Source organism: Microcebus murinus, chromosome 17 (assembly GCF_040939455.1).
Source record: "Microcebus murinus isolate Inina chromosome 17, M.murinus_Inina_mat1.0, whole genome shotgun sequence".
Taxonomy (NCBI): Eukaryota; Metazoa; Chordata; class Mammalia; order Primates; family Cheirogaleidae; genus Microcebus; species Microcebus murinus.
Window position 1 is genome coordinate 28,951,903 of NC_134120.1, and position 25,198 is coordinate 28,977,100.

General features: G+C 36.3%; 1 protein-coding gene across 1 annotated transcript in view; it reads right to left on the bottom strand.

Annotated features, from left to right (window-relative positions):
* Positions 1-12,949: 12,949 nt before the first annotated feature.
* Positions 12,950-25,198, bottom strand: part of PIK3C3 (phosphatidylinositol 3-kinase catalytic subunit type 3) — a 116,631-nt gene continuing 104,382 nt past the window's right edge. The window contains exons 24-25 of the mRNA XM_012790299.2: positions 22,456-22,581; positions 12,950-13,538 (exon numbers count right to left, since the gene is read on the bottom strand). Of these exons, the coding sequence (XP_012645753.1) occupies positions 13,524-13,538; positions 22,456-22,581 (141 nt within the window). The 3' untranslated portion in view covers positions 12,950-13,523. The remainder of the gene's footprint in view (positions 13,539-22,455; positions 22,582-25,198) is intronic.

Genomic DNA, 25,198 nt, shown 5'->3' on the forward strand with positions numbered 1-25,198 from the left:
TGTTCGATACCTCTCAGGGAATGAGCTGACAGGATCCAAACCACAAAGAAAAAGAAGAAACAGAGCTGAGACTAAATCTCTTCTCTAGTTGCATGTTTTTCCCTTTTGTGGTTTACAGAGAAAGCAAAACAGGTAACCAGACACCTAACCATCTGGAAGTACCTATGAAATATTCAGACCAACTTCATTTTTAGAACTAAGAAAAGCATGAAAAATGGATTCCATTTTTCTGCAAAAACACTGGATGAAGAGAAGGTTACAGAGTATAATCATTGCTTAGAGAAAGGATTAAATCAATTTAGCATTCACTGAAAAGCTGTTATTCCTAGAATTCATGCTAATACCATTTCATATCTATTTCTTAATTAGTAATTTGTGTTTATTCTCTATTTTCAGAGTTGAATTTCTAATTTTCTACACTAGCGCTACAAGATAATTGAATGTGAGAGAAAGCACAACCATGCAGACAATGAGCAAGTAAAACTAACAGAACACATATAAGTACTAAATTGACAAGTCTTATGAGATGAGAAAGACAAGGGAGTGCTGAGATAGAGAATAATAAAAAAGACCTATTATTACAGGTTTGTTAGAAAACTTGTCTCCGAGAGAGTGACATTGAATCTGAGACTTGAAGGATGAGATACAGCTATGCAGAATGCCAGGGAAAGGCATTCCAGGCAGAAGGAACAGCATGTAGAAATGGCACTGAGGTTGGGCATGGTGGTGTCCACCTGTAATCCCAGGTACTCAGGAAACTGAGGCAGGAGGATCACTTGAGCCCACCTGGGGAATGTAGGGAGACTCTGTTTCAATAAAAAGGAAAGAAGGAAGGAAGAAAGGAAGGAAGGAAGGAAGGAAGGAAGGAAGGAAGGAAGGAAGGAAGGAAGGAAGGAAGGGAGGGAGGGAGGGAGGGAGGGAGGGAAAGAAACAGCCCTGAGATGGGTCAGGACACAGAGACCTGATGGGGCATGGCAAGTAGCCCTGTACTCTACATGTATGGGACAGCAGGGGATAATTTTAAGCACAGTGATGTGATGCCATTTATATTTTTTAAAAACCACTAAAATTGCTCTCTGGAGACTAGATTGGAGACAGTCAAGAAGAAAAGAAGGGAGCCTAGTTAGAAGGCAGTTGCAAATTGTTCTGACAAGAAGTGAGATGGTTTTTCTAGAGTGGCAGCAACTCTCATGCGGTGACAGCAGAGGGATGTGAGGTGCTGTTTGGTGGCAGAAAGGGCAGGACTGTGGTTTGGTTTGGATGAAATGAGTGGGTGAGACGGAGAAATCAAATCTAGGATGATGATTTCTGGTATGAGGTAATGAACATAAGCAGTTTGTTATGAGTCTGTAGTTCAAAGGGGAGTTTTGAGATAGGGATTTAATTGGGGAAGTCACCAGCATATGACAGTATTCCGTAGCAGAAGAAGGAATGACATTATGTAAAGATGGAGTATAGTGAAGAAAGTAAAGGCCACGTAGAGGAAGAGGAACTGATAAGGCTGAGAAGAGAGTCAGAAGGAGCTGCTGGAGATATAGGAGGAAATCCAGACAAGAGCAATGCCAAGAAACCAAGACAGAAGAGTGGGTGGGGAAAAAGGGCCATTGGTCAAGTCTTGAATGTCACTGAGAAGCTGATTAAGATAAAGCCAGAGTTTGATTTGTTCTTCCTTTCTAGTTCCTTGAGATGTGACATCAGATTGTTAATTTGTGATCTTTCTGTATTTTTGATGTAGGCATTTAAGGCTATAAATTTTCCCCTTAGGAATGCTTTTGCTGAGTTCCATAGATTTTGATAGCTTATATCCCCTTTGTCATTCAGTTCAAAGAATCTTTTGATTTCCATCTTGACCCAATAACCATTCACCAGCAGGTTGTTTAATTTCCATGGCTTTGTGTAGGTTTGAGTGTTTCTATTGAGATTGATTACCAGTTTTATTCTGCTGCTGTCTGAGAAGATACATGGTATGATTTCAATTTTTTTGAATTTGTTGAGACCTGTTTTGTGGTCTAAGATATGATCAATCTTGGAGAATGTTCCATGAACTGCTGAGAAGAATGTATATTTAGTAGTTTTAGGGTAGAATGTTCCATAAATGTCTGTTACAACCATTTGATTTAGAGTCTGGTTTAAAGTCCATTGTTTATTTATTTTCCACTTTGATGATTTGTCAAGCTCTGACGGAGGCGTGTTGAGGTCCCTAACAATCACAATTATGGTATTTATTTCTTTGCTTTGCTCTTGTAAAATTTGCTTTGTGTATCTGGGAGCTCCTGTGTTAGGTGCATATATATTTAGGATTGTTATGTCTTCTTGTTAAATTGCTTCCTTTACCATTGTATAATGACTCTCTTTGTCTTTCTTTACCTTTGTTGGTTTAAAGTCAATTTTCTTTCTTTTTTTTCTTCTTTTTTAAAATATATTTTTAAATAATTCTTTATTTCTTATTCTTACTTCCCACTTCTTCCCATTTTTTAAGTGTAAAAAGTCAATTTTCTGATATGAGAATGGCTACACCTGCTCTCTGTTGATTTTCATTTGCATGGAATGCTTTATTTTCTATCCTATAATGTTGAGTCTCTGTGTGTCCTTGTGGTTTAGATACATTTCCTTGAGACAGTAGACACTTGTGTTGTGTTTTTTCATCCATTCAGCCAGCCTATGTCTTTTGAGAGGAATATTTAGACTGTTAACATTGAGTGATAGAATTGATATGTGGGGTGTTGATCTGTACATCATGTTGACTAGTACCTTATTGCTTTGTTTTCCCTCTTGTGCTATTGTTTTATAAAAGTTGTGAGCTTTAGAGGTTTTTTGAGGGGTGATTTTACACTGGTGGGTATCTGTTGTGCTGATTCGTGTATAATGCAGTTCTGAGTATTTCCTGCAGGGCAGGTCTGGTCATGGCAAATCCTCTCAGATTTTGCTTGTCTGGAAAAGACTGAATTTCTTCATCAGTTGTGAAACTTAGTAGTTTTTGCAAGATACAAAATTCTAGGCTGGCAGTTGTTCTGTTTAAGAACATTGAAGATGAGGCCCCAATCCCTTCTGGCTTGTAAGTTTTCTCCTGAGAAGTCTGCAGTTAGCCTGATGGGTTTTCCTTTGTAGGTTATTTGATGCTTTTGTCTTGCTGCTAGCAGAATTTTTTCCTTCATTTTGACTTTGGTCAGGTTGATTACTATGTGTTTTAAAGATGTCCTATTTGCTATAACTCTTTCCAGTATTTGATGACCATCTTGCATCTGGACGGCTGACTCTCTGGTGGTACCAGGGAAGTTTTCCTCAATAATTCCCTCAAATAGGTTTTCTATGCTTTTAGCTCTTTCTTCTTCTCCCTCAGGGATACCTATAATTCAAATGTTCGTTCACTTCACATAGTCCCATATCTCTCTCAGTGATTGCTCAGGCTTTTTTATTCTCTTCTTTGCCTCTTTGACTGACTACATTATCTCTAGAGCCTTGTCTTCAAGCTTGAAAATTCTTTCTTCTTCTTGATTTAGTCTGTTTTTGAAGCTTTCTGCTGTGTTTTGAAATTCCCTAAATGAGTCTTCCATTTCTTTATGTTCTAGTATATCCTTTCTTAAGTTGTCTAGCTCTTTAGTGACTTTTTCATTGATTTCCTGAAATACTTTTTGGCTTCTTTTTGTTGGTTTTCAACTTTCTCTTCAATTTCATTCATCATATTTGCCATCCATATTCTGAATTCCATATATGTCATTTTGACAATTTCCTTATGGATAGAGTCCACTGCTGTAGCTCCACTATGATCCCTTGTGGGTGTTAAACTATCTTGTTGTTTCAAAAGAAATGGTTCTTTTGCTGATTTCTTATCTGGCTCCTCTTCTCTCAGCTTTGGGTTAATAGGACTGCAGGGCACCTATTCTCCTTTGGTTGGAACCCTCTTGTTTAGTTAGGGGAAGGGGAGGACCCTAGATGGAACTTTTGTGATCTACTGGGGAATGCTGACCCATTAGGGAGGGGCTGGTTCACTGAGAGCCTTTGGAACAGCTGTTTTGTTTTAACTCATTCCCCTGTGATTGCCACAGTTCAAGTCAGTGCTGGATGATCTTCATGTGGGGTAGAGAGGGTCACTGACCTGCTCATTAAAAGGAGCTATTCTCCGTATGAGGGAAATTTTGCTCTCAGAAATAAAAGTCACATGGGAGCTGTTATTATGATGAGTACTGTGAGGTCAGCCTTATAGGTGCCTGTCTTGGCTCTGGTCCTTGGTTATTCCATCAGATACTCTCTAGGCATTGCTATGAGAGTTTTCGTAGATGTGATTAGCATTCATAATCAGTGGACTTTAAGTAAGAGTTTATCCTAGATAATTATATGGACCTGATTCAATCAGTTGAAAAGTTTTAAGAGCAGAACTGAGGTTCCCAGAAGAAAAACATTCTGCCTGTGGATTACAGCATCAATTTGTGTCCAAGAGTTCCAGCCTACCCTTCTTGATGGTCTGCCCTACAGATTTTGGACTTGCCTCATCAGACCCTACCACGGTGTAAGCCAATTCCTTGCAATAAATATATAAAGGATATATATATATATATATATATATATATATATATATATATATATATATCTCCTTCTAGTTCTGTTTCTCTGGTTATATCCTTACTGATAGAAGAACAGTTTCTCTTGCTCTCTTTTCTCCCCCCTGGTACTAAAACAGGTGCTGAACCTTTACTCATTTAAAGAAATGAAAAGTGAGAGAGTCTGTTTTTGCTGATTCAATGACTTTTAGAACAAGAAGGAAAACTATAGGCCATTCACTCTATTCCCTTATTTCAAAGACAAAGAAACTGCAGCCCAAAAAAGAAGGCCCAGAGTTACATGCAGGGGGGTGGCAGAGCCACTACAGAGGCTATTCTTGATCTTCTAGGCTGGCACTGAGTCACCTTCCTTTCACTGGCCCCTGCAAGACAGTGTCCAAATGTGGGGAGACTAGGGAAACTGGAAACATGTCACCAACCATGGAATACTACGAAAGCTCTTACTAGATCTTATTTATTGCATGTAATGTGGATGCCATCCACCTTTTTAAATAATGTAACAGTGTATACTTGAGCAAGGGCTTTCTTGTTAACAGTGTGGAGCTCTTTGATGTGGAGTAAAATTCAGGAGCCAGGCTCTCTAGGAAGCCAGCAAAGAACTCCCATGCCAGACTGTTACAAATGAAGCCTGTCCACAGGCATTTCTTGATGAAAACAACTGAAGAGGGTACATGAGTGAGGCATACACTGGCTCCCAACATTGTGCACAAATGCAAGGGCCTGGATTTACAACTGAGTCTCAGGAAATGACAGGGTGTAGCAGCAGCTGGAGAAAGGGAGGTCTGGGGCCCCACCAGAGAGTCTCATAGGTTCCAGTTTTGTTAGTTTATTAACTTAGCGAGGCTTCATCCTGACTATGTTATGTACTGCTAAGAAAGATTACAATATTTTCCAAATTAGTATCAAGATATCATAGACCCTTAAAATTTTTGAATCTCAAATTGTCTTCTCTACAACTAGAACTCCTGTGTTCTTCTTAACCCATGTTTAGCAACTCAAAAGTAAACTCTGTATGAGACTTTGCCTTTGACTGATAATTCATAGAATTTCGCAAGGTTTAACATAATTACCAGTTCCGAAGGATATTAATTTAAAGGCAGATCCAATATTTAAGCTTTTAGTTTTCGTTTTTTTTTTTAAAAAAAACTTTCACAGAGAATTGCAATTCTTCTGATGACTGTTACCTTGTTCAGATTCAGTACACAGAAAGTTGTCACTACTAATTTGTCTTTTTTCTCTATTTGAATCTCCTAAGAAGCAAGCTCAAAACATCTATCTAGATTTTTTTTTTCTATTCAGCAACATTAAGCAGCTTATTTAGATTCACAAACCTCTGCTAACTCTTGCTTTTTGATCCCTTCCATCAGTCATATTCAAAGAGAAATGCTTCCTCGCCAGCAACCCAACTAATTTTTCAAGTTCCTGGAGACGTGGCAATTGATATCTGTTGTCCTAATGAATCCTTGGCAGTTCCTCCTCCCTATTCATTGTTATTTCTGTTTTCACACTCTCTCCCTCCAGATAATTTGTTTTAAATTGTCACTGTGTTTTATATTTTCCTCAAAGTCAAGAGCAAGGTGACATACCTTTTGCAACAATCTGGATGGAACTGGAAACCATCCCCCTAAAAGTATCCCAAGAATAGAAAAACAAACACCACACATACTCACTATTAAACTGGAACTAACTGATTAGCACTCATGTGGACAGGTGAAAGTAAAACTCAATGGAAACCATGCAAGTGGGAAGGGGGAGAAAGGAATGGGTGAAATCACACCTAATACATCTGGGTATACATCTGGGTGATGGGCACACTTAAAACTTTGACTCAAGCACAAAAGCAATCCATGTAACCAAAACATTTGTACCCCCGTAATATTCTGAAATTAAAAAAAAAAAAAAAGTTCCAGGTAACAAAGACAGAAGTCTCCATCCAGGAGGTAACATCCACTTCAGCTCATTTCCTTTTCCTGTGGACGAGAAAAAGTCATCATACCTTCCCCCACCACACCAGGCTAACCCCAAGCTAACATATTCAAAGTCCTAGTCCAACACAGATGTTGAAATAGGCTTTAAAATCAGCTATATATATATTAATATATTTCAAAATCTGGCTTTTCAATAATTTCACTTTCTTAGACCAAGGTAGTGACTTTTTAGTGATATTTCATTTAAAATTTCCTTTCAAAATAAAATTCATCTTGCAATTTAAAATATTGATCACTCAAAGTAGGTACAAACAGAAAAATTCCACTTGTCACTTCTTCTTTCTCCTAAACCCCTAGTGCAAGACTCATTCCTCCATCCCAGGTCTCTGCTTGTAACATTGCTACTTCTTAACAATATGTCCCTTTTGCTCTTCCCATTGCTGTATTGGTTGTGTTCAGTTTTATTATACCATTGTATTTTTAATGCTAAATTTTCTCGTTTTTTTTTATTACAAAAGTTATACATGCTTATTATAAAAATGTCAGAAAAAGCACCCCTTCAAAATAATATAAAGAATATCCATGGTGTCCACCCACCCAGAGGCATCTGCTGATAACACACTGGTGTATATCTCCTTTTAGATCTTTTTCAATACACATGCATTACTTTCTATGAAAATTGGATTATGCCATCCATTATGTTTTATAACCTACTTTAATAAAGTCATCAGGGCCGGCGCAGTGGCTCATGCCTGTAATCCTAGCACTCTGGGAGGCTGAGGCCGGCGGATTGCTCCAGGTCGGGAGTTCGAAACCAGCCTGAGCAAGAGCAAGACCCCGTCTCTACTATAAATAGAAAGTAATTAATTGGCCAACTAATATATATAGAAAAAATTAGCCAGGTATGGTGGCGCATGCCTATAGTCCCATCTACTCGGGAGGCTGAGGCAGAAGGATTGCTTGAGCCCAGGAGTTTGAGGTTGCTGTGAGCTAGGCTGATGCCACGGCACTCACTCTAGCCTGGGCAACAAAGCGAGACTCTGTCTCAAAAAAAAAAAAAAAGTCATCAGTTGTTGAACAATTAGATTATACCAACTTTTCTCTATTAAAATAGTACTAAGAAAACTTACTTAAAAACAAAAAAGACTAAAACCACACAAATTAGGAGCAGAAAGAAAATACTTAAAAAGTTTTAAAACCAGGCTCAAGCCTGTAATCCTAGGACTGTGGGAGGCTGAGGCAGGAGGATCTCTTGAGGCCAGGAGTTACAGATCAGCCTGAGGAATATAGTGAGATCCCATCTCTACAAAAAAAAAAAAAAATAGCCAGGTGTGGTGGCACACACCTCCAGTCCCACCTACTCCAGAGGCTGAGAGAGGAGGATCACTTGAGCCCAGGAGTTTGAGGTTGCCATGAGCTATGATGGACGATGCCACTGCACTCTAGCCATGGTGACAGAGTGAGACTCTATCTCAAAAAAAGAAAAAAAGTTATGAAACTACCAATTGCTTTCAGCCCAAATCACTTGGATTCTCAATATCTCAGTGGATTTTCACTGGGATCTTCACTGGGTCTTCCCCAGATTTTCCAGTTGATAATTTTCTTCTCTCGTGTACTGTGTCTGGAGGTTGATATGGTGGCCTCATCATGTTTTAACTTGCTCTGTTGTTTCATTTTTTTTTTCATGTAAGAACATTTTAACTCCCCTAAGTTAATTCAATGGTCTGAATGTTCGTGTTCCCCCCCAATTCATATGTGATGCCTAATAACAAATGTGACAGAATTAGGAAGTGGGGCCTTTGGAAAGCGATTAGGTCTGCCCTCATGAATAGAATCAGTGCCCTCATACAAGAGACCCTGGAGAGGTAGTTCATTCCTTTCCCATGTGAGGACACAGTAAAATGACACCATCTAGGAGCCGGAGAGTGAGCCCTCAGCAGACACCCAATCTGCCAGTACCTTGATCTTGGACTTGCCAGTCTCCAGAAGTGTGAGAAATCTGCCCTTTACAAGCCACTGAGCCTATGGTATTTTGTTGTAGCAGCCTGAATGGACTGAGATATGGTGCTTTGCATATTGAAAGTGCTCAGTAAATGAATGAGTAAATGAAAATAACTAAGAATCATGTCCAATAATTAGGAGAATATTATCCACTATCCTTGGGATTTATTTTGAGGCTTTTTTCCTGACCTGGTTACAATTCTCCTGTTGGGTACAGGTAATTGCATTAGTCAGGAGTTTTTCAGATAAAGGTGATAGAAAACCAATTCAAATTAGCTTAAGCAAAAAAGGAGTAATTTATTGCCTCATGTAATTCGAAGATCAGGAGATCACTTCAGGCAGAGATAAAGCAAAGGAAGCATAAAGGAAGGAAGCTGTGGTCAGGACTGAAGTAGCCGAGGAACCGCCTTCTCAGAGGCCGAGTTCTTGGTGGGGGCGGAGTCTTCCTGCGGGCCAGCACCTCTGCTACCTGCCCATGGAAGGCCCAGTGGATCTTTTTTCTTAAAACGAGCTTTACTGAGGTGTAATTTTAAAGCCCATAAAACACACCCATTGTAAGTGCAGTTTCATGACTTTTAGTAAATGTAGAGTTATGCAGCCATCACCAAAACACAGTTTTAATACATTTCCACCCCCCCCCCTAAAGTACCCTCAACACACCTTTAGAATCAATTTTCATTCCCAGTCTCCTTGGCAACCTCTAATCTGCTTTCTGCCTTGATGTACTTACACACCTGCCTAGCAGGCATCGGAATTCCCTGGGAAGATTCACAAGACCCACCCACAGATTGATGTAGCTGCTTTTAAGAGGGGATTGGAATGTGTATGTTTAACAAAGTCCCCAGACGGTTCTGACATATTGAGCCTCTCCCTGGTTCTTGGGGTGGAATTGGGTTCCTTTTAGTGCAGCCCTTCCCTCTAATCAGATGCAGGAGCCCTAACTCAGCTTCTCCAAGAGGTCATGCAGGTGGGATGCTCACTATCTCTTGTGGCTATTCTACTAGTTGTTTTAACTACTCATTGTAATAACTATTTTATCCAGATTTAACTACTCATCTACTCATTGTAATAACTACTTTATTCAGATTTCCTTCATTTTTACCTAATGTTTTCTGTTCTTTGATCCCATTCAGATGGTATGCATTCTTTATAGTGAAGTATTAAAATATCAAATTATTCATTTTGGAAAATTAGTATATTTTCTGTATATAACTATAGGAAGTCCACATTGTTTTTGAAATTTGTTAAAAAAGTTTTTCCATTTGACACTAAGGTTTATTCTCAGGATGTTCATTGTATATGAGTTTGTATTTGAAGTTGTGGGATCTAAAACAAACACTAGTAATTACCTATAAAATGCTCCTAAGAGTCTGACTCTGATTTATTTTTTTAAAAATTGCAATGTTGGATCTATGTGCAAGGATATACAAAAGGTACATCATGATTGTAGGTTAAAAATTGCATGGTCAAGATTTATTTTACCTGTATTTTTTACTGAATGATCTTTTCCCATCCCAAGGCAAGTATGACTATGTGGCATGATGACACAATACAGTTCTTAAACATGTTTACTAACTACTGACTGTGCCTTTGGTAATCCTGTTAAAAGAAAGGAAAAAATAAAACATGACAAAAAATGAGAAAAGGAATAAGCCTTGTCTTTTGTGTATTAAAGTCAAATGGACCACATAGCCACACATGTACACAACAGACATCAGTACTGTCACCACCATTATCTAGGTGAAATGGGGGAGAATTTAATGATCAAGACAATGATCACTGGAGTCTAACTCAACTTCAAATCCAAACTCTGTTCTCATTAGCAGCTCATCCTTGGCCAGATGATTCAATTACCTTAAACTTAGTTACTTTAACTGTAAAATAAAGAGGCAATTCTACCTGATAGAATGAGATAAGGCATATGAGGCAATTAACATAATCCAGACATGTAATACTGAGTCCTTAAATAATGTTGACTGTTATAACAATATATGCCCAGGTGAAAACTCTATAAAGCAAATGAGCTGGGGAATACCTAACCCTAATGCATGGCGAAGACTTTTGCTAACCCTAGCAAAATCCAGGCTGTATTACCCCTTTGTTTGGGAATGTTAACCACTCTTACTTTTCTTTCCCATAGCTCCTCTCTCAATGGCTACCACCCACATTCTCTCTCTGCCACTCGGAAATCTCACTCTAAATACTTAGTGACCATAGTACTCACACTTTTGAATTAAAACGTGTCCTCACAAATACATTTTTCAAACTCAAAGCAAAGACTGCACTTGAAACATTATAGAACTTGCCAAAGAATTTGCATGGCAATGCAATAAAGAAACATACAGACTACACTGTGAGGATAGTGCTCTGAACAGTAAAACAATGGAATTTAGGGAAAATAGGACTATAGAGTTGCTTTGAACAGCAAAACCTGAAACTGATAAGTCGAGCTGCTTTCTGCTGTAGGCTCACCGACCAGCCATGGCCAAAATACTCTCAGCAAAACTTCAGCCACTGTCTGTCCTTCTGAGAGATATTCCTTCCTCACTCAACATTTATTATCTTCTTTCCTAAAAGCTTTATCCCTCTTATAATTCTTATTAAGGTTGCACTGAATACAAGATTACTCATGATCAACCCTCCTATTTGTCAGCATTTGCCCTTATAGAATTTCCTATTAGTGCAAAATTTATTTATTGAGCTCTGTATAAACACTACTATCTATTCTAAGTGTTGTGAAGTTTATAAAGATGAGTAAGATGATATAGTTTTGCTTTACAATTAATTAAAACAGAGTTATAAAATTATGTCCAGAGGGTCAAATCTGACCATGCCCACTTATTTATGTATTGTCTATGGCTCCACTTCCATATAACTAAGCAGACCTAAGTTGATGCTACCAAGACCATATGCCGCCCAAAGGTGAAGATATTTACTTTCTTGGCCCTTTACAGAAAAAGTATGCCAACCCCTGAAATAGGAGATGCAAGTATAATAAAAATACTGAACTTTGCTAAATGCCAATTAAAAAGCTACAAATATAATAATTCCAGGAATTCAACAGGAGGAAAGGTCACTTTCAACAGCGTCATTAAGACAAAAAATTTGTAGGAGGTGCCAATCAAAATATAACTAGAAGAATGAGCATGAAGAAGGGTTAAAAACTTCTGGGCAATATAAACAATGACATAAATGTGTGAAGGAAAGGAAAAGCTAGATGATGGAGCTTGTCAATTAGTTTAGGTATAAACTCTCTTAAGATGATTTACAAAGGTCTTTTCATCTTTACTCTTTTTCTAGTCTCCAGTGATGTTTTATACAAATCACATTTCATATACCTCTAAGATGTCTCTTAATTATATGCTTGTTTTCCAGCTAGTAACCTCGCTCTACAGAGGCAAGCTCAGAGATGGGAATTTAGTGACAAATAAACATTATAATTAATGGAATTCTCTGAAACTGTGCCACAATTTAGCCTTTCTTTTCTGGCATTTGATATTTAATATTTATTTGGCACCAAAAGAATAAGATATTCATTTTCTTCCAAGTCAAAATTATATGACTATATATTAATCTGTGAATATTATTATTGTGTTGCTCACATCCTTTGTATAATGTTCCTTCCTTAAATTTCCACAGGCAAAAAAAAGCTAGATAGTAGAGCTTCTAGTCTTAAAAGACAAAAATTATTTTGCTTAGATCAGAAAGAATAAAATATATTAATAATAATAGGTCTAGGTGAGCTATTTCAAGAAGGTTTTGAAAATTTGCATCAAAAAACAATTTATTGCAGGAAGAATTTACATTGTCTTACATGAATATGTATAAAATATCTTATGCTCAATACTAACATCTGTGGTCATATTACCTTTTGGCCAGTTATCCAAAGTGAACCTGAAAGAGCCAGTCTCTCAAGATCAATCCTAACTGGCTAACTGGTCTTAAATTTAAAATAGATCCAAATGGCCATTTCCTAACTGGAGGTCACACATGTTATTCTGAGTTCCTAGAAAACCCATCCCTCTGCTTAACTCTGGGACTTTTTGTCTCTTGAACTAACCAATAGGTTGTGGCCTGCATCAACCAATTAAAACTCAGCTGTGTTGACCAGTCAGAACTAAGTAAGTTTGACACCTTCATTTGCACATAGGAACTGACTGGGAATTTTCTCTGTAAAAGCCGAACCTCCCTTTGTTCTCTGGAAGGCACCTTCATTTCACACCAAAGGTTGCGCCTACCTGGTTTGCAAACTGTTCACTGGAATAAAGTCTCTGTTCTCCAAATTCCTTTTCAGAGGACTTTTGTTCACACCAGATAGCTACATTTTCATATTCTACTTTACATACTTATAATCTAGGAGAACTGTGAACTGTAATTTTCATTAAAAAAAGTAAGAGAAAAATGACTAGTTTTTTGAAATATGAACAATTCTTAAATTGTAAAAGAATGAGCCAGACCATGTAAAACTTTAAGCAAATGTTTAAGTAAAACTTTAAGTAAAACCTTAAATGCATAAATTAGGCAAAAACAAAAGTGGGGGCAGTGGCTTGGAAGAGAACCAGCGAAGGAAGAAGGAAGGGGAAGGAGGAAGGGAGGGAGAAATAACAACAACAAAATCCAAAAGACAATTAATCCAAATTCATTAACTGCTGTCCTGAAATGAAGATATGAGAGGAAAAAAATAACATTTTAAACCTGAAGTCTAAAATGTTTTAGTATTTCTATACAATTCCTCTAGAACGTTCATGATATATACATAATCCTGGAATAAACTTCTTACTTCTTAGCATATTAACAGTGAATACATTTAAAAATAATATATACAATATTACAAAACAACCTTTTTAAGATCATATTTAAGCAGTAACATCTAAAGAAATGGAACTGAGGCACCATGTAACATTTAAAAAATATGGCATCTTGAAAATTAAATTTTCCCTTCCTTGCTGGTTAGTCTGAAGTCTTCATTATACACAGGTTGCTTCTAAAGTGGTTTTGTTATTGAGCCAAGGATCTTGATGGACTAATCCCAATTTCATTTTCTCCAGTACTACAAAAAGTAAAAACAAATAAACAAATAGAAAATAATTTACTTCACTGTTCACAAAGAAAGATAAACAATAGAGTCTATAGTTTCAAAAAGACTTCTATTAAAAAGTGAATGAATTACTTTGCTAAATGACATCAAGAGGAATGCAATTGACCACAATGTACAGAGTACCTGAGGCTTCGTTGAAAAATCAGTTTATATGAGAAAATATTTTGGGGAGGGGGTGTTTGCTGACTTTAAGCTCAGAATAACCCAATTATTATGTGGCACTTTCTGCTGACTGCTGCTATTACAATAATTAACTAATCTTAAGACCTTAAAACATTTTTCATGCAGCTTTTTAAAATATCATGGGTTTTCATGGGTAGTTGTGCAGCAATTCTGACTGCAGTGCAACAAGAGAACACAGGGAGGGTCAATGAAATTCAAGACTAGTTTTGGCCAATGTGCAAAATAAATATTATCCCATATTTATCCTGTTTATCTTGTATTAACTGTTTGCAGTGACTCCTTTATATTGGCTGTTTACACAGCTGATTTCATTTTTCCTTTAATGTTAGATAAAAGATCAAGGAAATAAAGTTAAAAGATCATTTCCTAAATTTACAAGTAAACTTTTAAAAACTCACTATACAAAACAAAGGCTATTCATGTCTAATAAAGTAAAGCTTAGAATTACACAGAAAATTATTTACTAAGTAGTGCCTGTTTCTACAACCCAGGGTTTGGGTTTGAATCTGGCCTTTGCCACATATTACTCTTAGTTTTCTCATCTGAGAAATATACTTCCTTCACAGGTGTGAGAATTAAATGAGGTGATGCAGAGAACGCACTTTACTTAATTCCTGGTACATTTAAATGCTCAAGAGTCTGTTATCATTGTTGTTTCATTGTTGTTATTCCTTCCAGAATAATCCAAAGAAATAATTTTGTATAATGTACTTACAAATTATGGTGTTATAATATTTAAGCTACTCATAGAAAAAATGATCTAGATCTTTAGAAAATTATTTACTAAATTAAAAAAAAATGGTTTTAGAGAAGAAGAATTTCTATTTGGCCACAGAATTCAATAATTTTTGTTTTGTTTAATGAAATATTGTACACTGCTATTCATTCTTAAGAGTAAAATGAGATCCATATAATAGAAGTCCAGAAATGATGTGCTATTCTCTTTTTTTTAGTCTTCATTTTGAGTCTATAAAGTAGGATGAAATCTAATGTTCCAAATAAATTTTGGTTATCATACAGAGTCACACTGTTTAAAGTGGCAAAATAAGGGGAACTAAATATAAAGGGAGATTCTGCGTGACTTAGCCATACTGAGCAACATTAACTTTTTGGCTTTGTACATAGGTATTAGAGTGTTCAAGGCTATGTGGCTTTCAACCATATGGGAAATCTCTATGCGAAGTATGAGTAAGGTACTTTAGTAAAACAAGATTTAAAACTACAGAGCATTCCATGTTCTCCAATATGACTTCAGAGAGGGATCACGAAAGGGAAAAGAGGTTCAATTTGCAAAGAGGAATTCAGTTTTACAGTCAATTTATATAAATACGGAAGTTTCATAAAACAAAGGAGGCAAAAAGGGGTCATTAAAAGAAAAAAAAAGTAGAAAGTATGAATATTATAGTGATAAAAAGAAAACATACACAGATCAGTACTTAGATTTAACATAAGAGTACTAGTAATGCTTTATATCTGCAATAATTTAGTTCTGTTTTGCATCTACATACGTACGTATCTATGCTGCAGCTAAAAACTAAATGTCAACTTAATATTTGCAGCAGGAAATAAAAAATTTATGAATTGGGGTTTAATCAACATTTTCACTATTAAGACCAATTATGTGTTTGTTAGAAGAGAGTATATTCACATTAGAAAATTAAGGTATATTTTGTTTTTTATTTTTCTGTTCACTTATATTAATAATTAGGACCCCAAATAACACTACAGGTCTAGGTATAAGGACTTTAATGGGACACAATGGGTATTAGCTGATGCAAGGCTCTTAAACAGAGCTAGCTTTGCTAAGGCACCATGCAAGACCAAACATCAAATGAAGTTCACTGAAGAAAAATTTAAGACTATATTGACTAGGGTCTTATAAGTACATTTAAACATCTACTATTGTTACATTTACTATTATTGTAGAGGCTCAAAAACAAATCCAAAAAACAAAACAATGAAATTCCACTGATGCATGAAATAGCAATTTTCAAATAACTGAAAGGAAATGGAAGAGTTAATACCATCACAAGTACTGATTTCTTGATTGTCAAAGGTGCTGGGAATATGCACATAACCCTAAAACAACTATGTTTCTACATACTCTGGACACAGACAATGTCTGTATTTTACCTAGAAAAATAAAAGGAGAAACGTACTTTAAATGATCTTAGTTTCCCAATTCTGAACACCAAGGTAGTCACTCACTGACGTAGAAAGTTGTCTTCTCAAAGAAGATGAAAGAGTACAGTAGTTATAGTGGAATGAACTATACTGGCTTACATGCTAAAGTCAGCACATAAAGGCAAAACAAGAATACAAACAAATAAGATTATCCAAGAAAGCCCTTTAGAAAGCAATCAATACATTAAAGATAAGCATCTCTCAAAAAGTCCAAAACAGGAAGCTTTCCTCTCAGCACTGATACAAAAAAATAAAAACAAACAAACAAAAAAACTCCACCCAGTTTCTTTAGATAAGCAGCACATGGGGCAGATGGTTTGCATTTAGAGGCCATTACACACACACATACACATACACACGTATGCACACCCACATAAACACAAAAAATTAGAACTTTTGATTCTGGGATCACTCTCTGCATAGTAAGATGCCATGTTAACTAAGAGAGGCACCTAATATCTGAAACACTTTTGAAGGAGCCACTCTCACATTTGGTAGAGGACATTTGCTCTTTAGGGGGAATTCAGGCAGAATAACCATATCATTGTCCTTCTTTCATTATTTTTGTTTTGTTTTGTTTTGAAATCCCTACTAACTATATATAGTTAATTCCCTTAGGTTAAAGTCACGTGGTCTTTAATTTAAAAATATGTGGCTACAGAGTCATATGCCCTTCTGCCTAGATCCTCATGATTTCTCTCCTTGAACACTACAGGTACTAAGTAAAGATTCTTGCTAAATGAATGGCAGTGATTTGTTCCTAGGACCTTGCAATGGAACTTAGGTAAATGTTCTGAATCCAATCTAGTCTAACTTTTTAATAGTCTGCAAAAATATATCTCTAGCTCCAGTTAATGTGCCAAAGTTCAATTAATGAGATTTAATATGTATTAAGACTAATGGAAGTCACACCCCTTTCTCTAGACTTTTACTATCAATAAATAAAGAGGGAGGCAGACAGAGAGGAAATGGACTGCAGTGTGAGACTACCACTGAAAGGCCTAGTTGTACAGATGTACATGACCCAAACTATGTGACCTCTACCTTGCCCTGTAGAAAAGACGAGAAAGCCCTTTAAAGATCATTTCAGCAGAGAGAAGAGCTACAATGATGCAATTTCAAAGACAATGATCCAAATAAATGTGCTTTTCAGTGGAAAATTTGCACCACTAATGGGCGGATGTTGCTAGGCAACAAATATTGCAGTGTTTAATCTCTACCCTTCCTAAGAAATTGCATGGTGAAAGAAAACAAGCCTTTTTAGCATCTTAACATAATAGTTGTATCTATCAATTTTTAATCTTCTTTTTGAATTTAAGTTCTTTCATACTGAAATAACTATAATTTTTGTTAGTGTATATCAGTCTACTCTCATTTTTTAAAACTTGGTCCTACAATCCATAATGATTAATGAGAATGCACTGAAATTACCATAAATCAATTAGTAATATTGTGTCATTATAATAAATGTTATGAGTGACAAAAATATAGATGTTGGTCATTAGCATCTGAGTTCCCATGTGATTTATTAATATCAATACTTAAATCATATACATAGAAATGTGAGGTTCCAAGAAAAAAATAAACTTCTCCAGAGATAAGAAATATCTCTGAAATTAGCTATGCTCTGAAATATAGCTATGCTCCTATAATTTTGTAATTTGAAAAGACTTATATGAAGCTAAGACCTTATTCAGTATCCTAGGTACATTTCAATGCCTACACAGGTTCCAACAAAATTAAACATCCTTAGGTTACTTTTATTTTGATATTGTTTCAGTTGCACCATGAGTACAGATGACATATTTAAGGAAACCTAAAAAATAGCATGAAAATTTTCAAGTTCATCTCTTAGGATAAAGAATTTGGGATCTTGGCAAAGATGACTTGAATTTGATAAGCTAGGAAACAACTTTTTGTGTGGTTTGGACTTCTTATCTATAAAATGGGGATAACACTAAAACACACTTACATGGTTATAGTGAGGATTATATATTAAAAGATATGGAAACACTACATGAAATACAAAGTTCAAATAAACAGTGAAGCTATTGTTATTTCAGACACTGCATTTATCATTATAAAACGGAGAGGTGAGATATGACTTTAAAGTTCATCTACATAGATATTCATGCTATATTAAACTCCTACTTTTTACCTGTCTAAGATAATAATAATCCTTACATTACTGGAATCATCTAGATATTTGCCTTTAACTCTTATTTTTATGTTGCTATAACCTTCACTTTCTACACAATCTTGTTATCAAGAAACTATCCTAGTTCAAAAGCGTTTGTAACAACAAAGGCCAAAATAATGTTAATTAGCTATCCAGGACTTCTATATCTTAACTACTATTTTACCAAAGAAATGGAAAATAAGAACCTAGGAAACAGAGTTAATGCTTCTAAGAATTATAATTAGTTAATGTTAGTTAATGCTTATAAAATAATCTCTCCAAAGTCTAATTTAAGAGTATGCCCATCTCCATTACCAATTCATTACATCATCCATATTGATATTTTCTCTTTGAATAGAAGAAAAGGTACAGGCCAATAACTCAAAAGAGCTCTCAACAATTTTCACAATTTAACTCTCTAGAGTGGGGAGGCAGATTTCATCTACTAAACCTTGTGGTAGTCAATATTAATTTTATATATGAAAAGCAATCTTTCTGCATCCCTGACATTAGATTTATGTAAAAAATGGATGTTACCTTTTACCTCAATATCAATCACTTTATAGATGTGAAAAGTGAGGCCCAGAGACTCTGGTAAACCAACGCGGGGTGGGAAACCTATAACCTTAAGGCCACAAGTGGCCTCCTAGGTCTTTAAGCGTGGCCTTTTGACTAAATCCAAGTTTTACAGAATAAATCCTTGTATTAAAAGAGGTGCAGCAGGGAAAGATGAATTTTTTCTTGCCTCCTTTGGTGCTTAATAAAGAACAATCTTGAATCAGAAGGCTGCAGGTTCCTCACCTTTTAGTTCTTTCTTGCTTCCATCTTTAATACAGAGAATTAAGAAAAATAATCCTCTTTTCTTAGATCCAGCTAGCAAAATGGGCATCTCATGCAAATTAACAGTAGAATTTCAAAACTAGACTACTAAAATGAAGTGTGCCACTAGTTCACTTTACAGAACTTGAAAGCTCAAAATTTAAGATGGAGCATATTAGGTGTCAGTTAAGTCTTAAAACATGCCACACTTAATTCCTCTCCTCTTTGCATACGCAAGCCTCTCTTGCCAACAAGAGGTATAATCTATTTCTTCTCCCTGGGAATTTGGGCTGTCTTTGGGACTTATTTTAAGATGGATGCCACTCCTGCTTTCACATACTCTTGGAGAAATCAGTCACTATGCTGCAGAGTAGCAGCTCAGGCTATAGTCCTAAATGGTAAGAGAAGAAGTGGAGAGAGACAATCTATGCAAAGGGGCAGTAAACTGCCAGACCTGTGAGTGAAGCTTTGTTGGACCTTCTAGAAAACCCAACCACCAGCTGAATATAGCCAAATGAGTGAACCCAGCTAACATTATAGGAAACAAAAGAACCTTGTAGCTGGGCTCTGGCTAAATTCCTGATTTAAGTATCTTAAGAAATAATAAATCATTTTTTTTTAAAGCTAGTAATTTTGGGGTTGCTTATGTAGCTACAGATAACTGAAATGAGGTGTTAGGTGGCAGCACTAACACTAATTGCAAGTCTGGAGTTTTAGTTCCATTATATTAACATATTGTAACTGCCCAGGAAAGTAAAGGAGAAAAACAAGAATCTGCAAACATAAGGAAAACACATGAAGGAGAGAAGTCTGTACACTTATAGATACGGATATAGCAAGATAAAATTAAACGACCAACTATGATGGGTAAATCCCCTGCTATAGAAATGCAAAGACGCAGAGGTTAAAAGTTTCTGATCTCAAGCATGTTGTACTAGTTGAGCTTAAAAAAGGAAAAAATAAGGTGTACATATAGAGAAACAGAAAATAACAGGATTGTGTGGGCTGTGGCCAGGAAAAGTTTCACTGACACATAACATAGTACAATGATAAGGAAGACACTGGTTTCAAAACTACTGGGTATGGAAGTCAAAAGATTTGGGTTCTGATGGGAATAAGACCACTGGGACTTAGGGACCCCATTTGTGAGGCCATGGAAGGAGAGAAGGTGAGGAATGCTGCCTGAGCAGGAGCCAGAGATAAGGGCAGAAGATAACTGCCTAGCTGGGGGACATTCTAGAGATCTGGGAGTACAGCAAACTCCCATCTTAAAGCCTGAGGGGCCTCATGCCTAAAAAGCTGCAGAGCGGCTTGACATGAAAGCCACCCATGTCTGTAGAGGAAGACTGCAAAATGTCAGCCTCGGAGAAGGGACATCAGTCTCCAATTCTAAAAACACCAGGTTAAGTAAGTTCCTTCCCTCCCCTTTTCAGTAGAACACCTCATCTAATGGGAAGCTAACCTCCCAGTAAGAAGTACTAATCTCTTTGTTCCTCAATCGAATGGGCCATAGCTGCTGAGTTCAGAGATACTATCTATACATACCTTGGGGTGTAGTTGTGCTTATAGAGCTCTGTGTTCCTGCTTCTATAGATAAAAGAGTAATTAGCTAAGGCATCTTGTGACTTTTAGGGGAGACTTGAAACTTCTACACATTGTAACCCAGGGGCTTTTCACATGAAATCACTGTAATTTGTAGCATGAAAAAGATAATAAAAGCAGGTGCTAGACTTCAGTCAGTACCACCTGGCTCATGGGAATGCTAGTGGTCCCCTGACTTCCCCACACCCTTTCACCTTACTTTTTGTGTCTGTGTCTTTGTCTCTCTCATCTCTTGCAATGCACACTGCCGAGGGATCCAGTTATATCAGGGGCATTGCGAACCCCCCATAGGGTTCAAGTGTTAGTTTTGCCCCTTGTTAGTAATATGATGTTAAGTAAGCAATTATACCCATCTGGGCCTTTTCCCCCTATAACTCTAAAATACTCTGCTATGCTATATGTACAGCCAGATCTATCATTAGCTAGTTGGTTGACTTGAAAAAGAGTATATACTAACATTTAAAGGTAGAAATTCCTTTATATTCATTAGATTTTTTTTTTAAGTATATAAGGCATTGTATAGTTACTAGGTGACTGATAGACAAAGCCCTGCCTTCAGGAAGTTTGCATTTCAGGAGTTACAAGGCAATCCAAATATCTATAATAGAATGCAAATTGTAATTGCAATTCATATTAAAGGTATAAAGTACTATTGAAATTCAGAGAAAGATGAATCAAAGTGTATTAAGAATAGCTCTTGGACAAAAAGCAATTCATGTAACAAAAACGTTTGTACCGCCATACTATTCTGAAATAAAAAGAAAAAAATAAGAATAGCTCTTGAAGGAATGACTGAATTTCGGCATGTATAAATTTACATAAGATGCATTATTAAGAAGATGGATACTATGGGCTAAAGAAAGAATAACAGCAAAGCAGTCATTAAGATGAGAGGGAACAAAATATTCAGAGAAAGAGAGTACTAGGGAATAGCTTGGAAAGTAGCATAGAACACAAATTCTGAAAGTCCTTGAGTTGTCAAAGATTGGACTTCACTGGCAGGCAACGGGGAAACACTATACACAGCTAAATTTTTAAAAAAGCAAGCAAGGTAAAACATTATTTTACAAACATATATCTGATTGGAATATTTAGAGTAATAAAGATAAGAATGCTCACAAAAAGATTTAAACAGAGAGAAGAGTTTTAATTATCCAAGGTATCAAAGTAAAAAGAAAACTGGAGTAAAATACTGACAAGGCTTGGTGACATACTGGATACTGGCTGAGAGAGAAGTCAAAGCAGACACTTAGAAAAATCATTTGAATTGAATGTGTAAAGTCAGGAAGGAATTCACAAAGAGAGAACATTAGGATGTGGGAGAAGAAAGTAGCTTACATTTTTGTTTGCTAACCATTTTCATAATCGTCCTCATTATAAGTCATAATTAAAACAGGTTTTAAATCTAAGGCTTACCATCATAGGCTGGCATGAAAAGATATTCCCTTATATATTTGTAGCTACTACTAATACTAAGTGTATAGATAGACCTATAGATAGACCCTTAGTGTGTAGAACAGAATGCTTTTCTTAGCTTCTAAACCCTCTTCCTAGCACTTCTCCATTTACCAAAACCCAACAAGTTCCAAGTCTCACTTGTGGACGGACTCTGCTAGACCCAAAATCATTCTCACGAATTTATAAAATCACTACTATCTACTAACTATAAAAATACCTATGTTAATGCTCTACAATTTAGTCTTTACCAGGAAAAGCAGATGTTTTAGAGTTAACGCAAGGAACATGATTTACTTCAACTGGTTAACGAAAGAAATGTCAAAAAGGCTTGACAAAAAAAACCAAGAAAGATGTTAACTGGCAGGACAGAAGTGTGGCTCTCTGAGGATTCTGTGGTACTACATGGAGAAGGTGAGAAAAATGTACTGTCCTCAGAGAACTTACCTGGGCAAACTTGTGAATCTGTTCTACCACTGCAGCAAACAGAGCATGGACACTTTCATCAATCAGACTCTGCATGTAATGCACTGCCTCTTCATCTGACAGGTCTAGACGGAATTTATCCTGAACCTACAAGATAACAGTCTGTTTACAGTCTTTGTAATGAAGAAAAACAGGGGCATATTTTGAAGAGACAGAATCAAACTGACAAAGACATTACAATACAGTATGAACTATTTCTATGCCAAATAAGTGATTTGTAACTTACAAGAGCAGTTCTGAATGCCTCTCTTTTGAGTGTGTAAGTTTGCTTTTCTGTTATATGCTCTTTATATCAACCTGTTGTTGGTTGTGAACAGTTTTTAAGAAAAAAAAATGAACAAAGTAGAAAATTTGATTCTATTAGGACCCCAAAATTTAAAAATAGAGAAAAACTATTCTTTTAACTCAAAGGTATGCCTTTTTAAAAAATTTCAAATCTAGTCCAAAATGATTTAAATGGTGCCCTTAAAAACAAAAGCCAATGTTACTGAATGACAACTTTGTGCAAAACACTGTGCAAAGCATTATACATGAAACATTTCATTTGATTCCTAGTTGACCCCGAGGCAGATAATATCTCCATCTATAAGAGGCAGAAACTGAGGCACAGAGAATTTATGAAGAGAACTCAGGGACCCTTAACTTATCAGAGGCATATGGTTCCAGACAATCCCATGCCACCACACATAACCATCACACATTATTCCTTTCTCTTATATACTTCTAAAAGGCAGGCTAAGAGAAAATGAGATTTCCAAGTGGATAAAATATGGTCTACATTTAATATTCCCTTTTAAGAACAGGATTTAACTACTAGAAAGGCAGGAATAATAAAGAACAGACAGTACAACAATCCATAGCCCCAGCTCAGTGCTCTTGTCTCTTCACTACATTGGAGGTACACCAGGTGATCTGATAGTTCTGTAGCCTCAAGATAAAGAAGACAAAAGAGAAGTGGATGTAAAAAGTAAAGAACAATTTGGTGGAGAGACATCGAAGGGTGTATCTTTAATGAACTAGCTCTCTTATTTCTTGATCCCAGATAATGACAAACATGTTTGTTGAATTTAGTCCTTTGCTTTTCTTAACTTCGACTTTGACAATTTTGGAACTCTTTTTAAGAACATAAAAAACGATAGAGCAGCAGAATCAAAATAAAACTGGCCCAATTTATCAAAGCTTGCATACTTCTATAAGTGCCTGAATTACAAATACAAGATATGTACTTGGAGTAAAACAAAAATGTTATTTACCAAATATGAAAATATTCTCTTTGACAACAAAGAGGGTTAACTGCATATAGTTATTTGGTATCATATCTACTGACTTATACTAAGCTACCTGTTATTGTCCCCCTCGGTTCTTAGATTCTTAAAACACACATTTTTTTCTAGAATTTGACCTATTAAAAATCAATTATAACTTTAAATATGAACTAAAAAATAAATTCTCAGCTGGGCATGGTAGCTCATGCCTGTAATGCTAGCCCTTTGGGAGGCTGAGATGGGGGCAACGTTTGAGGCCAAGAGTTCAAGATCGGCCTGAGCAACATAGTAAGATCATGTCTCTGTAAGAAGTACAAAAATTAGCCTATAGCTACTCATGAGGCAGAAGCATCATTTTAGCCCTGGCCTTGGGGTTGCAGTGAGCTATTATATAATGATGCCACTGTATTCTAGCCCGGATACTAGGCAACAGAGCTCATGAGGCCCTGTTTCAAAAAAAAAAAAATCTCTTCTCTTTGAAATTATAGATCTATTAAAGTAGGACTTTGCAGGGCTACAGGGAAATTCTATCAGAGAGGAAATATTTTAGAAGATCTAGTTTATTTTGCCAGTGATTGACAATGTTTCTGTTCTTATACAGACTGTGAAGGTAGAAGAGAATATTAATATAATCTCATCTTCCTACATTTTCTTCAAGCACATTCTGTTCAAATTATATAATTTCTATTGATCTACCTTTAAACTCACTGATTCCTTCTAATGCTATATCCCTGTTAAGCTTATCCAATGAATATTACATTTTAGCTACTACACTTTCAGCTCTAGGATTTTCATTTTGTTCTCTTTTCTTTCTAGTTTTTATTTCTCTGTTGATATCCCCATCTGTTCGGTCATTATGCATTTATTTTCCCTTAAGCCCATGAACATTTGTAATAGCTGCTTTAAAGTTCTTTTCTGTTGGTTGTGATTTCTAGGCCACCTCTGGGTGTGTTTTCACTGAATGCTCTTTTATTTCATTGACTTTGTATCATATTTTTCTGTTTCTCCACGTATCTAGTGATTTTTAAAATTAGATAATAGGCATTCTAAATGATATGTTATAGATGTTCTGAATTCTGTTGTGTTCCTGTGAAGATTCATTTGAGCAGGCAGTTAACTTGGCTAAAATCAAATCCAAAATATGTACTCCCTGTGATGGACAACAGCTGAAAACTCTCTGTTCAGTTATTCAAGCTTCATGCTGCCACTTCCCCCTCCACTGGGACCAGGAATTCTGCATAGTTTTACCTTCAGTTAAGATTTGGGAAAATTTTATATGTATGCTGGGACAGGTGAGAGCTTACTTTCTCTGTGACTTTCTCCTTTCCAGAATTTCTTCCCCTATTTCCTGGCTATTCCACCAGCTCAAAACTTGAACCTCTCACACGTCATCAGTATGTCTACACCCAAAACAATCTGGAAAGTACCTTCAAGTAAAA